We start from the raw sequence: 15533 nt of genomic DNA on the forward strand, positions 1-15533 counted from the left end.
GTTTTTATATTTTTGAGTGTTTTTTTTAACAATTTATCTCAACGCTTCAAAGCTATCAAGTTTCTGCACTGATTCGAAAAAATCATAGATCCGGGGCTGCTTGTTTGTTCCAACAGAACGATGATTATGAGAATTGAAATGAAATTACAGGATGATCGTAGAAGATCAATTTGTTTCGCAAAGATTACCATAAAGCCAGTGTCAGCAATACCGGCCCAGACAGGAGGCTGTGTTCCCGGAGATTTGCATTCATTACAATATTTAAATGCACGTCTTGTATCCGCGCTTCGCTGTTGTATTTATCATACATGACAGCGTATTTATTACATAAGGAATCTTACTAGAAATATGCCCGTTTTAACTACACTTAAGCATCGTCACAGTTTTACTATTGCAGTGCCACCTTTGCTAATATTTTAAGTGTTCCAAATCAATCTTATATCTTTAAACGAGCAATTCTTGTATGTATATAATTGGAAACTCGGAATCGGCTCCAACGATTTTCATGAAATTTACTATACAGGGGGTTTCGGTGGCGATATATCGATCTAGCTAGGATTCATTTATAGAAAATGTCATTTTATTCGTGTTTTCCGGTAATAACCAATTTGGTGCAGACGAAGTTGCACGGGTCAGCTATTTATTATTTTAACTATCGCCTAAACCGAAGGCCTAGTGATTAAGGCGATAGCTATACAAAAATAACGTTTCACCAACCCTTAGGTGATAACTATGAGTGGTTGTTGTATGCCTAGATATCTTCTTAGATTAAGCGTTAGGCATTCCCTAACTCGTCTTCAGTGAAAACGGGCATTAAAATCATAGAAACGTATAATAAGAGTTACGACCGGTCCGCATCTCCATACAAATTGTATTCGACCCCGTTGGACTAGTGGTGAATGTGTGGGAAGTCCCATATTCTAACCCAGGCAAGTGCTATTTGGGAATTTATGTTTTCTGAATTTCCCTTTGTCTGGATGGTCCATAGTTACTGGTGGTACGATGGACAACGATTTTGTAATAGATAAAGCGATATTAGATCAACCATGTTCAACATAATCGGTTGCTACGCGACATCATACCGGAAGTAGTGATGGACGAACCCTCCCGAACGAAATTATAAGTTCTAATGCCTTTAATGGGAATTGAACACGAGACCTCCACGATATAAGAATACAGCGCAATCCGTTGTGCTAGAAAGGTCATCATAACGTATCACGAAGATCCGGCTAACGCGATATTTTAGTTCATTCCAATCTCGTAAATTTCAGTAGATACTAAGTATAACTGACATTTAACCTTTAGCCACTTTGACAGCTGTCAGAGAGCAACCATCAGCTACCATTCAACCTGCTATTTTCGTTTATCTGTGGCACTTGTGTAATTTGATGGAGCTGAAGGTTAATTTACTGATTTTATTGTTAAAAAGGCAATGCAATTGATATGATAATATTATTTTTCGGCCGCATTTATAACGGCTTTTACATATCCCGTGGAAAGGAAACAAATCATAGGAAAACAAACAATGATTTCCTTTGATAAAAAGTGGCCATGTTACTCTCCGACCTTACAACTAAATCTATACCTTATATTTTTTGTTGCTTGGTTAAGGCGTGATGGAAAGACAAACAATTAAACACACATTACCAGTTTAATTAATAGTAAAGATACGTTTCCAGATTAAAGGACTTTATTTGTAGCAAAACATTTTTTTTATAATCGCAGTTTTGAATCATCTTGAAAAATTATAAAAAGAACACAATCGCATCGCCTAAGGCGATATTCTTTTGCTGCTCCTCTGTTGTTGATAGGTATGTCATATAAACTGTTATTTTCAAATAATACTGCTCTAAGCGATGGTAGTGAGCTCCCTGATCTTAACACTGAGTAATTCATAATTTATAAAACCTTCTCAAATGTTAAGCACCATTAATATTAGTACTAAAATATAAGAGTTATGTGTGCTTTATAGCGCTTAAGAACCTCATATAAAAAAATACATAACAAAGCCTGTTTTAATTTTGTTTGTACTACGACAATACACATTTCTAGCTAGCTGCTGTCCGCTGAGAAGTTCTGTCCTCCACCTCCAATCACATTCATCAGATCTACACGAAATTTGCGCAAAATTAAACAGAAATTATAACCGTATATATAATATCTATAGTACAAAAATAGTTGTTTAAATCGGTTATCATTTGACGGTGAAAAATCGTCAAAAACTTTGATCCCCAGAACTAAACTTAATTTCGAGATAAAAAATATCCTATGTTACTTCTAATACCTCCAAGTATATATGTACAAAGTTTAATGATGATCGGGATCGTAGTTTTTGCGTGAAAGCGTAACAAACAAACTTACAATCACATATTAGTAGGGATTATATATTTAGTATTTATGTATATTATTCATAAAAATATTCATCAGTCATCTCAATACCCATAACACAAGCTATGTTTACTTTGGGGCTAGATGGCAATGTGAATGTTGTCGTGCTATATTTATTTATTGATATGTATATCCTATTAAACTACAACCTATTGTTTAAGCGATAGATACTGCGGAGCAAAGCTAGTTTATAACTTAAACCACACGGCCTATTTGATCCATAAATGGCACCCACTTATGGATTTATCTATCGTTTATATTAAATTTATCTATTATATCAAAGGGTACGTCAATATAAATTAACTAATCGCGATATAATATATGTATGTCACCACAATTTGCATAGGTCAGTAAATTGTGGGATTTAACGAGACAGCTTTTGAACTAAGATGGATATTGTTTGAAAATTATCTTGACTGCCGACCACGTAGATAAATATCTGAGGCTTCCCAAAGTTTAGTCATCAAATAATAGAAGGCTCCCCCTGCTAGTTAAAGCCCTAATGGCTGCTCTCGTATAACCCGGTAAGGGCGTGTGATAGATCGGCTACAGGTAGAACTTCGTAGGTTATATATTCATATTAAAAACTACATAAAGACCCAACTTTTTTTCCTATTGCTACGAGGGGACAGTTAGTAATTTTCCGAACTTATTCGTTTCCTTATCAATATATTATGAAAATTAAGCATTATTTGCTATACTCTGCGAAAAGAAGGAGAATATGTATGATGTAATTTATAATTTCTTCAATCATTATACTCCACACCAAACAGATCTTCGGCAATGTACCTTTACGAACGTTTCGCTCTGAAACCGGAGCATCCTTAGGAGATATTAACTTTACAATGAATAATTGTTAAGTTAGTAATTTCAAAGTAACGCCTGCTTCTATCCAATAATTATCAATATAGCTGCTAGGCTTAAACACTACCTAGCACTAGCTTAAAAAGTCCAGACTATTATTAGTCCAGACTGTTATAGGCAATTGCCTATAACGCATATATGCATGTATATTTTTTGCTAATAATTTATTTATTTTTATTTATACACCACAAATAAGAAAATAAAACAATGGACACAACAAAAATAAACTTAAAAAGTTTCATACAAAGGGTGGCCTTATCGCTTAGTAGCGATCTCTTCCAGGCAACCTTAGGATTAGGAAAACCAAGGGAAACCGATTTGTGGGGTGTATTATTATTATATACATACTTACGAACAATTACACACTAATACTTATCAAGATTACACACATGAAATACTAAAAATAATAAATAATAAACTAATATATACTAAAACATACTTAAATAATACAATAATTATTAAACTCTTTATTTGTATACCACAACATTAACATATTTAAAATATAACAAAAACAGAAACATCGAAAGAAGTAGTAATACAAAAGGCGGCCTTATCGCTTAGTAGCGATCTCTGCCAGGCAACCTTAGAATTAGGAAAAAAAAGAAGAGGAGAATAGACTGCTGGTGGTACAAATATTAAAATACATACATGCGAATAACTACATGCTAATACATAAACTAGTGTGCACAAATAGATAAAAAGTAAATAATATAATAAATAAATAAATATAAAAATAAACTAATATATATAATAACAACACTTACATAATTAAATACTTTAACATACAATAAATGAGTAAGTATATACATACTATTAAAAGTCGTAAATAATGTTGTGTGGATAGCACGGGCCTTCTCTCTTTCATATAAGAGAGGTATTTGTAGCTTAACAACGCTGCCTCGCAGCTACGTGGGTCTTTTTTTTTCTATTCCACTACAAATTAGCCCTTAGCATCTCACCTAATGGCAAGTGATGATGATAGTCTAAGATGGCAGCAGTAAAACGGGTTAGGGTAATTCAAATAAACTCATACCCTCTATAGACTTCTGCGCCACATCGTCCCGGAACGCATAATCGCTAAGTGGTCTTTGGTAACAGCCAGACCAGATCAGACCAAATTCAGGAAATATGAATTTCCATATCACTCCCGCCGGGTATCAAACCAGGGACCTGCTAGAACACAGAGCATTTTATAAATTCTATTGCTCGCCGTTGCTTACGTTCTTATTCTGCGTTTACTACGGTTTTAAGCAAATCGCGTGGGAGTCAATTGTTTCCTAGGATAATAAGTAGTTATATAGATAGACTAGCAGACCCACGCAACTTCGTCTGCACCTAGAAAAAAACCTAGAAACTAATTGCAGCGCTACCTACCAGGTGGGCCTGTTTTATTTCCAAACTATGTTATTCGCGGCCGTACCCGTCGCAACTTTTAAGCGATAGGTTCAATTTCAATATTTTAAAACTGAATTTGCAGGTATATAATCAAACTTAATATTTATATTACTTTATTTCTTTCGCATTTATAATATTAGTATTTAGTAGGATGATACGCATGCATTCGATCGTTGTCCCATATGCCTCGCGACTTGCTGTTATCTGTGAAGAGTTATGTCCTATATCTCCGATAATATTTATCAGATCTTCATTAAAATTAGACAGAACATGCTTGATAGTATACACTTTTAAAAAAATAATTATAAAAATTAGTCGAAATTTAACGGAGCTATGAAGTAAAATTGATAACAAATTTCATCCCATTTCCCGTAGGAAACTTAACCGTAGTTTATCGGGATAAGAAGTATCCTATATGTTGACCCGGTATATCAGCTATCACTATACCAAATTTTATTTAAATCCGTGCAGTAGTATTCACGTGATGCCCGGACAGACATTCAGACAGACAGACAGACAAAAATTAAATAAAAATCTGTTTAGGACTCAGTGTCGATTATAAAGCATCCCCCGGTCAAAATTTTCAAAATATATTAAATATACAGAAATATTCCAGTTACAGTTTTATTAGAAGTGTAGATAATAAGTAGATAATGTTACTCTCCGTCCTTTCAACTTACTCTATGTCGAATTCAAGCTTGGTTTTTTAGTACGGGCGTCTAGGAAGGACCGATACAAAAACAAAGAAACACAGCGAAAATTTTAGATTCACATAAAGAAACACACTTTCGCATTTTTTAAATTAGTACCCAGTTTAGAAATTTTAAATCCCCATAGGTAGCTATAAAATCTTCTCTACGGTGATCGAACTTGGGATCTCCGCTTGTAAGACACAGCACTCACCATTGCGCCACGGAGGTCGTTATTTAGTCTATTATTTTAAAATTTCTTGATCGTAACATGTAAATTTTACCTAAAGTTAAAAGAAATCTCTTTTGTTACAGAAACCATACTGCAGCACCCTCACCGAAATCTGCTGCAGAATTGACGTGAGCACCATAGCAAGTAGCCTTGGAGTGGGATCCACCTTCGCCGCACAAGGCGCCGGGTTCGCCAGCCAGGGCGCCAACGCTTTCAACGCCCAACGGGGTTCCTCATTCGGATCGCAATCGAGCTTCGGAAAAGGCACAACCCAAAGTGCCTTCGGTGAGTTGTAATATCTTTTTTATTTTTAAGTGAAACCTTTTTCGACCTACGCATACTATATATATATGAGATATTTAGATGAGACAAAATGCGTATATGGGAAAATTTCAGGTATTACAAATTGTACGCTAAAGAAATCCATCGTTGCAACTGCTAGTCATTTGCTAACAACAGTTTGTGGTGCGGCTTCTGTATGTTCTTAATTCTGTGGATCAAGGTTGTAGAATTTGGGACAACAGTGCGTATGGGAAAATTTAACGTATTACAAATTGTACGCCAATGAAATCAATCGTTGCAACTGCCAGCTCGTCTTTTGTTAACAACATTTTGTTTTGCGATAACAGACTACAGTCTTTATATGATCTAAGAGCTGTACTCATGTGAATGTTACCCTACCAGGTTCTGGCTTCGGCTCAACCCTCGGAGCTACAGCCGCTAAAGGTACAACACGGTTTGGCAGCGGAACATCTACCTTAGGTTCATCGTCGACTGGGGCATTCGGTTCCAGTTTAGGAGCTAAGGGCTACGGATCAACTGCGGCTTTTGGAGCTAACAGAGGTTAAACATACACACTTTTTATATCACGCTGACGCTTTAAATTAAACATCAATCAATAATGTACTAGATATGACAACACGTTTTAAAGTAGTCGCCCTATATACAAAGTAGCAGTGTGCCTATCTGAATAAATAAATGTTTTACTTAGAATTTTTCTACCTTGACAGATGGTTATCAGTACAGTTAACAACTAAAGCCGAATACATTTCTGCTACATTTTGTATTGGACAAACTTGTACGTGCATTACCGATCGAATTGGAATTATAATGAAAAATCTTAACTGAATACTGGATTAATACCTACTCTGGTAAATGTGCTCTAAAAATAAAATGTGTGTCTTTCTCTCCTAGGCATTTCCACCGTCGCCCCGACAACGAGTTTCGGCGCCGGACTCAAGCCGGTCAGCCAATCAAACTTCATCGACACAGACTCTTTCTCCGCTGGCAGCGAGACAGCTGGAGTTTACAGACCTGGAGCGGTCGGCACAGTCCTTAAACCTGGCATCCCCTACCTCCCTCCTGTAGATAACACAAACAGCGGCACTAACATCGTGAGCTCCACTGTTTTCCCTAACCCCACCTTTGTTACTACCCCTAAACCTTTCACTACCCCCAGACCCATCATTACCCCACGGCCTATCGTTACCCGTAAGCCTACCTACATACCTCCCCCAATCCCGCGCCCTATTACCTCCACCGCAGCCCCCGCCTACCTACCCCCGATTGGAGAACAGACGATACAGAGGGAAACCATTGTACCTCCGTACTCCGATGGATCGTTGATTCTGGATCAGCTCAGACCTGCTGTAGTCAAACCTACTCCAGTTCCCATTCCAAGTAAGTTTAATCTATTTTTTTTTATTCCACTACAAGTTAGCCCTGCCTCATGACTTCTAATCATTGATAGAATTCCGTCTGTACGTCTATTTTATGATAGATCGGTGGTCAATTTGACGCTCCAAAAAGAAGAGAGCAGAAGTCAGCATTGTCAATGCTGCAACAACAGTCTAAAATGAGACACTAGCGTCCAATTACCAATAACAAACATAGGTAGTTACAACAGATATAACATTACGTGTAAACAAAATTTACTTTTACCCTCTAACGTATGAAGAATGTTTAACGGCCAAGTTACACACCATTTAATATAATAATAAAGAAATCGCAGTAAGGAACCTTAGACTTGGCATGACATGATTTTATTACTTTTTAGAGATGAAGAAGCAGCTCCTTCGAGACTTGGCTAGTTTTTTTACAGAACGTTTTTAGTGGGATTAACTTGTTTTCTTAATATTATGACATAGTCGTAGTCGTAGAGATGCTAAAGATGAGGTGATGAGTTATTAAAGACAAAGTGGTAATTTAGTAAAAAAGCGATTAACGCTGAAGAACCATAACTACACATATATCAGTATTTTTTAATTTTAATCTAAGGTTTATAACCTTTCATAGCAAACTTTTAGTCAGGCTAGACATTTTTTAATCTCAATATTAATAAAATCGATTTCCGACTCCGCATATTTCTTGTACCTAATCAAATACCTAGACATGAGGTCATTCGAGTCAAAATAGCAATTATCAGATTAAATAGCAGGTGTTCGGGTAAATAATAGCCACACTAATACATAACTGGATTAACTAGATAATTTGTAGGTACGTTCGTGAAAATCAAGTTTTAATTAAGCTCATTTAAGAATAATATTTTGTTTAGGTATAGCAAGTTTTTGCACATAAACACGAGGTGAAATAAAAAATAAAAAACCGTTTCCTAGCACTAACTATGATAATTTTTAGTCGTTATACGTTTTTTATTTATCGCGCTGTTTACTTGTGCTTCTGAATGTATTATTTATAATAGCGAAGCTTATGATCTTTAGCATAGCTTAAGCATAGCATTTTAGAAACGTTATGCACCTTACTCAGTTACTCGTTACACACCTGTACCCGCAGATTTTTAAGTACCTTACTCACAGTGGCGTTCATAGCCCTTGGACCCAGGGTATACACAAGGTGTTTTGCACAACATTTTTAATTACAAAACTTTAATGGTCCTATCTGAAGGCTCTGTAAGACCCTGAGGGTAGGGTATGCACTGCTTATTTGCGTATATGCAATGCACGCCACTGGTTACTCAGTTGTCATAACCTTAGCTTGTAGATGGAACTGTCCTCTCTGCAGGAAATGGAATGACTTAAGCTCATCATCGTCACAAAACGCTAAACCTAAAACTAAACTACTAACCTCTTAGTAGTTTTTAGAAAATAAAATAGGTTTAAGTTAAATGTTAGCAACAAAATTTGCAATAGTTCTATAACAAAGTTGTACTAAAACACACTCCTCAGATGTCATGAATTCAGATAAACTTAATCTCATAATTATTGATATTATTACGCGTTCAATTATATTATTAATCCAACGCGTCGGTTTTTTCTATTCAACTTTCGCGTCCTTTTTGCAAGCATTTCATTATCATAATCAACCATTTCTAGGTCCCCTGCACAGCCTTCCCGTAAAATAGGAGGATATATATATGGGTTTTATTGCTAAAATACTCCGTGCTGCGTAAGCCCGCCAGGCTTTGACTATTATTTAGTGATAACCCACATACGTAATAAAGTTTGACCCAACAAAAACGGGGCTAGAACCCCACCTTTTCATTTGTAGTCCAGCTTGCTAATTTAAGTCCAACGCGGCAATTATAACAGTGCGTTAAAAATAGTGTTTTCTCTATTGTATAAAAGTTATGTTAAGATTTTGTAATTCTTGTATCAACCACTCGTTTTCATCCGTCATCAAATCGACATGTTTTTTGAAATAGCTCCGTGTAAATGCAAACCGAAATAATACTTCACAGGCTTTAGAGGTACGTTATATACAGTCTCTGAGACTTATCTGTGAAACCGAAAACCTAATGGTGTTTCAGTAAACCTCTGCCAAAGTTTTTACTAAATTAAATCAGATACAGCCCAAAACACCACATGCAAAATTAAAATCATGTGACTCCTGTCCCTTTATATAAGTACGCGTCGCGTAGCGTAGGTACTGTGCGCGTGGCGTTCTTTCATCTTCAATAGGGCTGTCACAAGTAAACAATTTGAATATTTTTAATTCGTTTTTATGGAAAGTAAATAGGCTTATTTTTCCTTATGAAATATACTTATGCAACCTTCAATATTATTTCGTGATTCGGTTACACGTTGTATACATAAAATTAACCTAAGGCCTAAGCTCAGCTGTGGGCCATTTGATACTTACCAAGTGTTTATTAATCAGGTGAAATACCAGCTGGTTGCGCCGCAGCCCTTAAGTGCACGCCCATCGAGTTCTGTACAGCGGAGGGAGTCATTTCCAACACCACCGTTTTCCTGACCAGGGATCAAAACGCTTACAGAGTACCTCTCACTGTGAGTACGATCTTTAAATAATAATAAGCGTTCCTTTTCTTTTGATTAAATGTTCACAGGGCTCAGTAACACAAATGAAGAACCTCTTCTTAATAAAAATCGGTTATTAAGTCTCATACATTGTAAATGATACATGTTGTGGAGACTTCCTGGTAAGCAACAAAATACCTGTGTCAGGCGGCCTCACTCTTCCATATCAAAGACACATTTTTTGGCCAAAGCTACTAAGTATAATTTCAATATAACGCGACGCCTGTTAAATACCCCAATTATCCTCTTAGGGCTTACCTTTTCGGGGGCACATTAATTGCTTTAATTGTAAAGGAAAAAATCGTGAGGAAACCAGAGTTCTCCATAATGCTCTTAAAGGCATCTGAATTCTACCAATCCGCACTGCGCCAGCGTGGTGGACTAAGGCCAAAACCTTTCTTATTTTGAAAGGAGACCCGTGGCCTGTAGTGGGCCAGTAATGGTTTGATAATAAGGATGGTAGTGATTATGATGAGGGAAGAGACCTAAGGCTGTTTTCCGTTCGCAGGACTGCAGGGACCTTGCGACCGGGGTCGTTGGCAAGTGCTGCCGAGACCCGTGGTACACGGACCCCTGGCCCACCAATCAGCTGGGCAAGTGGGTGCCCGGTGTGTTCGGTGGCAACGACGGCAAGTACGTGCCAGACAGTCGGCCCAGCCCTAACAACGTGCGACCGCCCGCAACCGCCCGCCCACCTGCGACCGGCTCCGTCTACCTCAACAACTTCATGTCAGTATCAAATAATTCTCTTTGGCTTAGCATTCCATGGGTAAATTCATATTTATATATGTACGAGATTTTATAAAACAAAATTTTATTTATTTATTTTTGTATCCAAGCTGTAATGCAGGCTGGTATTGTAGAGGACTTTGCAAGGAATGATTTAGATTATTTTAAGGCAGCACTGAACGGATTGCGACAGAACTTTTTAAGTTAGCTTAAGAAACCGGAAAACTGAATTCCACAACGACCAAAGAGTCACTCGTTAGTTTTGAGAATATACTTATCTTGCAAAACCTGCTGATTTACCTGGTATATTTTACCTTACTTTATCTAGCTTGCTATATGTTACGTTTTTCTCCACAGTACACCCAAACCAACAGTTTCCGCGTACAGACCTCCAGTGACCCCAGTGACCCCAATCACCCCCTTCCCCGCGAAGGGTCAATTCGGACTCGGAGGTCAGGGTCAGTTCGGTATCGGCGGTCAAGGACAATACGGCCAGGGAGGCAGAGGTCAGGTCGGAATTGTTGGACAAGGTAAGTCGAACTCTTGGAATCGTTAGCGAAGTCACTAGCGACATTTTGTTTCATAATATACTTATATTATGTATATTTTCTAAACTCTTCACCAATGTATGGATGGTCAATGAGAATAGATTGGATTAAGAAGAGAATGAGCCAATAAAGACGAACTACAAATAAAAATCAAATTGCTGTTTAGAATTATCTGTAGATGATAGGAAATGCTATGGGTTAAAACAGTGTCACCCTGGTGCGTTCAGTCACGACGAAATTGAGGGAATGGTTTGGAATTAAGGTGTCTTCTGTGAGACTCGGACTGGAATTAAGTTGTCTTCTGTGAGACTCGGACCTTAGACGACCTTGGGTATTTGGGTTTATTCGACTAGGGATTAGTACGAACGCCCCCGTGACATACGTCAAAGTCGCCAACGTCGATAAAGCCTACGTCCGGGTGACGACAGAAATCGGGGGCGTCGTCTTCGACAGCAAAGAAGCTATGCAGAGGTTATATTTAGATACAACAGGATCCTTAGTAGAACTAGAAGACAAGTAATCGTAAAGTCGTGTTCGAGAACGGATCAATAAAACGTCAAAGTAAATAATGTTACTGGACTTAGCGCCATAAATCCTTTATTACTGATCGTTATTATACAAATTTGTAAAAGGTTTTACTAAAATTTTTTCAAAAGTTATTTTGTTTTTATATATATTGTATTTTTTTTTTATTGAAGATATAATGCGTGTATACTATGTACAACTTTTTGTCGAGCGACATGACGATAGTGTGACCATTTCATGGATGCGCATTAGCATTTTTTATTGTTTTATAGATTGTAGATGGATGTAAATTGATTTGAATTACAAATTTTTAAAGGAACTAATGTAACACTTTTATGTGTTTCGTAATGTCTTGATTTACTTAAACTTAAAATAAATTAAAGTAATCGTCATTCATTTCCAACTGATTTTTAATTCATCGTATCTTTACTGTTTAGGCTGACAAATCACAAAAGTAATTGTCTAAACCTCGCAATGCAGGAATAATAAAATAATGATTTCTCTGACTACTAGCCAAATGAGTATATTTATTTTTTAAACAGGTCAAATCGGTTCAGGATCTCAAACTAACACAGCCTTCGCGCAAGGCACCAGGGGCCAAGGCGCGTTTGTCTCTCAAGGGCAAGGAGAGCTTGTGTCTCAAGGGCAAGGGCAATACGGCCAGGTTGGAGTGGGCCAAATTGGTATTGGCGGAGCAGGACAGTTCGGACTCACTGGACAGGTACGTTATCACACAGCAAAACTTTTAGTAGAGGATACAAAACATAGAAAACAGGATATTTTCGTAATTTTTTTTACTTTGACATAATACATAGTCGTTTTTAATTTATTTTAAAAGTTATTATAAATAGAGTTTAATTAAAGATTAATTAATTTAATTAATGCCGCTTAATTGATGTTATCATTTAAATAAAATAATAATAAATTATTTAAAACATTCCGCATAGTTGTCTTAAAGTACATACATTTCAGTGTAACGACACGCTTTATTCAACATGTTAATTATTAATAGTAGGTCGATTAAGTAAAATAAATTATACTTGTTCTTATGTTTGTATATATCATATTGATAGCGATTTAGAAACTTTAATAAGTTGGAAGTGTAGACATACGCAATCGTTACAAGTATGTGGTATTGCCTGTACAGTCGCACTTTTATTTTAACAATGCATTGTTGAATTGTGAATACAGTACAATTTAAAGTACAAAATAATAAAAAAAACTGATATTCATGGAAATAACAATCGTGTGTGTTGATAGTTAGGTAACATTCAGCGCTATAACCACTTTAATCCTATCCAGAAAGGTAAAACCTATTTCGGCGCTGAACTTCAATCAAAAAGAAATGATTCGAATAACAATCCTCAATAAGTTATATATATGGTCAGGGAGTCGCAGGAATAAGCAAGTGCTCCATTGAGTCGTAGAATGCAAAACGATTTATTTTTAAATTATTAATAACGGAAGTCGCCAATTAAGTCTTTAGTAATAAATAAAATTAAAATAGTGATTCAAATAAAAATATGTAGGTATACTCGTACATTAAATGATTGATCACTTTATGTTAATTTACATATGTATCTATAAATTTATGTTTATTGACCACAGAACTAAAGTTAATAATTGCATTATTAAAAAGTATGTAACAGTTTTAGGACGATCATCGGCGTTATTTACCAAAATTACGGTTGTGGTTGCGATGGAAGCTTCTTTCCACTAGCTTAAAAGGACGTTTTGGAAATGAACATCACTAAATAATGTTTCGTTGTTAACAGGGTCAACAAACACAATTCGGCGTTGGGCAAAAAGGTGTAGGATTAGGCGTGACCACGGGACAGGGCCAGTACGGATTACAAGGACAAGGCGTGTTAGTATCTCAAGGAGAAGGACAATTTGTGTCTCAAGGACAAGGAGCCGCTGTGTCTCAAGGCGCAGGTTTCGGCATTCGTGAAGGGCAAGGCCAGTTTGTCAGCCAGGGTCAAGGTTCACTCGTGAGCCAAGGAGTTGGACAAGGAGTGAGACAAGGACAAGGACAGTTTGTGTCCCAAGGAGTTGGCCAAGGTGTACGTCAAGGTCAAGGTGCTATTGTGACACAAGGACAAGCTGGCTTCGGATCTCAGGGTGCAGGAGGATTTGTATCACAAGTCGCAGGAGGTCTAGTCAGTCAGAGTGAGGGAGGTCTTGCCAGTCAAGGCCAAGGTGCCTATGTTTCCAATGGAGTCGGTCAAGGTATCCGTCAGGGTCAAGGTGCAATCGTTTCCCAAGGTGTTGGCCAAGGCATCCGCCAGGGTCAAGGAGCATACGTTTCCCAAGGAGTTGGACAAGGCGTTACCCAAGGCTTCGGACAGGGTGTTATTCAAGGACAGGGTGAGCTCGTTTCTCAAGGAAATGGAGCTTTAGTATCCCAAGGTTTTGGCGCGGGAATTCGTGAAGGACAGGGTCAATATGTGAGCCAAGGGCAAGGAGCGCTAGTGTCCCAAGGATTCGGCCAAGGAATTCGCCGTGGACAAGGGCAATTAGTGTCCCAAGGAAAAGGGCAATACGTGAGCCAAGGTGGTGGAGTGATTACTTCACAAGGATTCGGTCAGGCAATTCGTCAGGGAGTCGGTCAGATTGTGACCCAGGGGCAAGGCCAGATTGTGAGCCAGGGACAAGGTTTTGGAGTAGAAAATGAATATGATGAATCAGTAAACAGAGTTTTCCTGCAGCGGTACACCGGCGGAGGCGGACAGTGTGGAGTTTTGAATGTAAGTAATAGCAATGATTTCAACATTTTATTCCCTAAACTTTCTTTCATTCGTTTATTACCCTGGTTTGTCTGTTTCGTTTAACAATCGAACAATGTAATATGTAGTATATAGTATGATGGGCAATCCCTTCCTGAGACTGCTATTTGCTGAGTTTCTTGCCAGCTATCTGTCTTCCGAACCGGTGGTAGAGTAACTACAAACAGACAGACTTGACATTTCAAACGTGCTTATGCTAGAATAATATATAATAACTTTGATACAATTAATAACACAAACATTCAATATAAATGCCGAATGGCGCAGTGGGCAACGACCCTGCTTTCTGAGCCCGTGGCCGTAGGCTCGATTTCCACAACTTGTACATGTTTGCGTGATGAGCACGAATGTTTTTCAGTGTTGGATGTTTATTTGTATATTATAAGTATTTATGTATATTATTCATAAAAATATTCATCAGTAATCTTAGTAACCGTAACACGAGCTACGCTTACTTTGGGGCTAGATGGCGATGTGTGTATTGTCGTAGTATATTTTTTTATTAATAATTTAAATACTAAAATGTAAATAGAAGTAGATAAATGTGTTTATACATCATCGTCGTTCCGGTTCTACAGGCCAGTCACATTTTTACCTTTGCTTTTTCAAGCAAACTTTTTTGTCAGAGGCAGTCAATAGCCGTTTTCTTTTTACGCTGAAACTCTAAATACCCTCATGTCGCCCTTCACTCCATCAATCCACTGGCCTCTAATGCCCGTGTTGACTAACGAAGAACCAGGCAATGTCTAAATAAGTAACGCTAAGGAGATTCCAAGGCATACATCAACCGTCAACCAATAGTTATCACCTATTGGTTGACGGTTGATGTATGCAATGATTTCTTTCTATAGACATCGCCTGAACATGAATCATTAATTATAAGATTTAGGCGATATCTAGGTTTAGTAAAAACGGGCGTAAGTCTTTTTAGTCTCTGTAACCTTCTTTCATGCGCGACTCGACTTCGCTTTCAGAGGGGCCGAATTCGAATTCGAAAGACCTCCAACTTTTCAAAGTTATGTGCGTTTTAAGTAATTAAAATATCACTTGCTTCAACGGTGCAAAAGATCTCGAGGAAACCTCCGTGCCTGAGAGTTCTA

General features: G+C 37.6%; 1 protein-coding gene across 1 annotated transcript in view; it reads left to right on the forward strand.

Moving 5' to 3' along the window:
* Positions 1 to 15533, forward strand: part of LOC120628176 — an 80134-nt gene that overhangs the window by 40585 nt on the left and 24016 nt on the right. The window contains exons 3-10 of the mRNA XM_039896417.1: positions 5652 to 5853; positions 6253 to 6411; positions 6763 to 7248; positions 9685 to 9815; positions 10354 to 10574; positions 10932 to 11104; positions 12190 to 12368; positions 13423 to 14394. Of these exons, the coding sequence (XP_039752351.1) occupies positions 5652 to 5853; positions 6253 to 6411; positions 6763 to 7248; positions 9685 to 9815; positions 10354 to 10574; positions 10932 to 11104; positions 12190 to 12368; positions 13423 to 14394 (2523 nt within the window). The remainder of the gene's footprint in view (positions 1 to 5651; positions 5854 to 6252; positions 6412 to 6762; positions 7249 to 9684; positions 9816 to 10353; positions 10575 to 10931; positions 11105 to 12189; positions 12369 to 13422; positions 14395 to 15533) is intronic.

Source organism: Pararge aegeria, chromosome 12 (assembly GCF_905163445.1).
Source record: "Pararge aegeria chromosome 12, ilParAegt1.1, whole genome shotgun sequence".
In the NCBI taxonomy this organism is placed as follows: Eukaryota; Metazoa; Arthropoda; class Insecta; order Lepidoptera; family Nymphalidae; genus Pararge; species Pararge aegeria.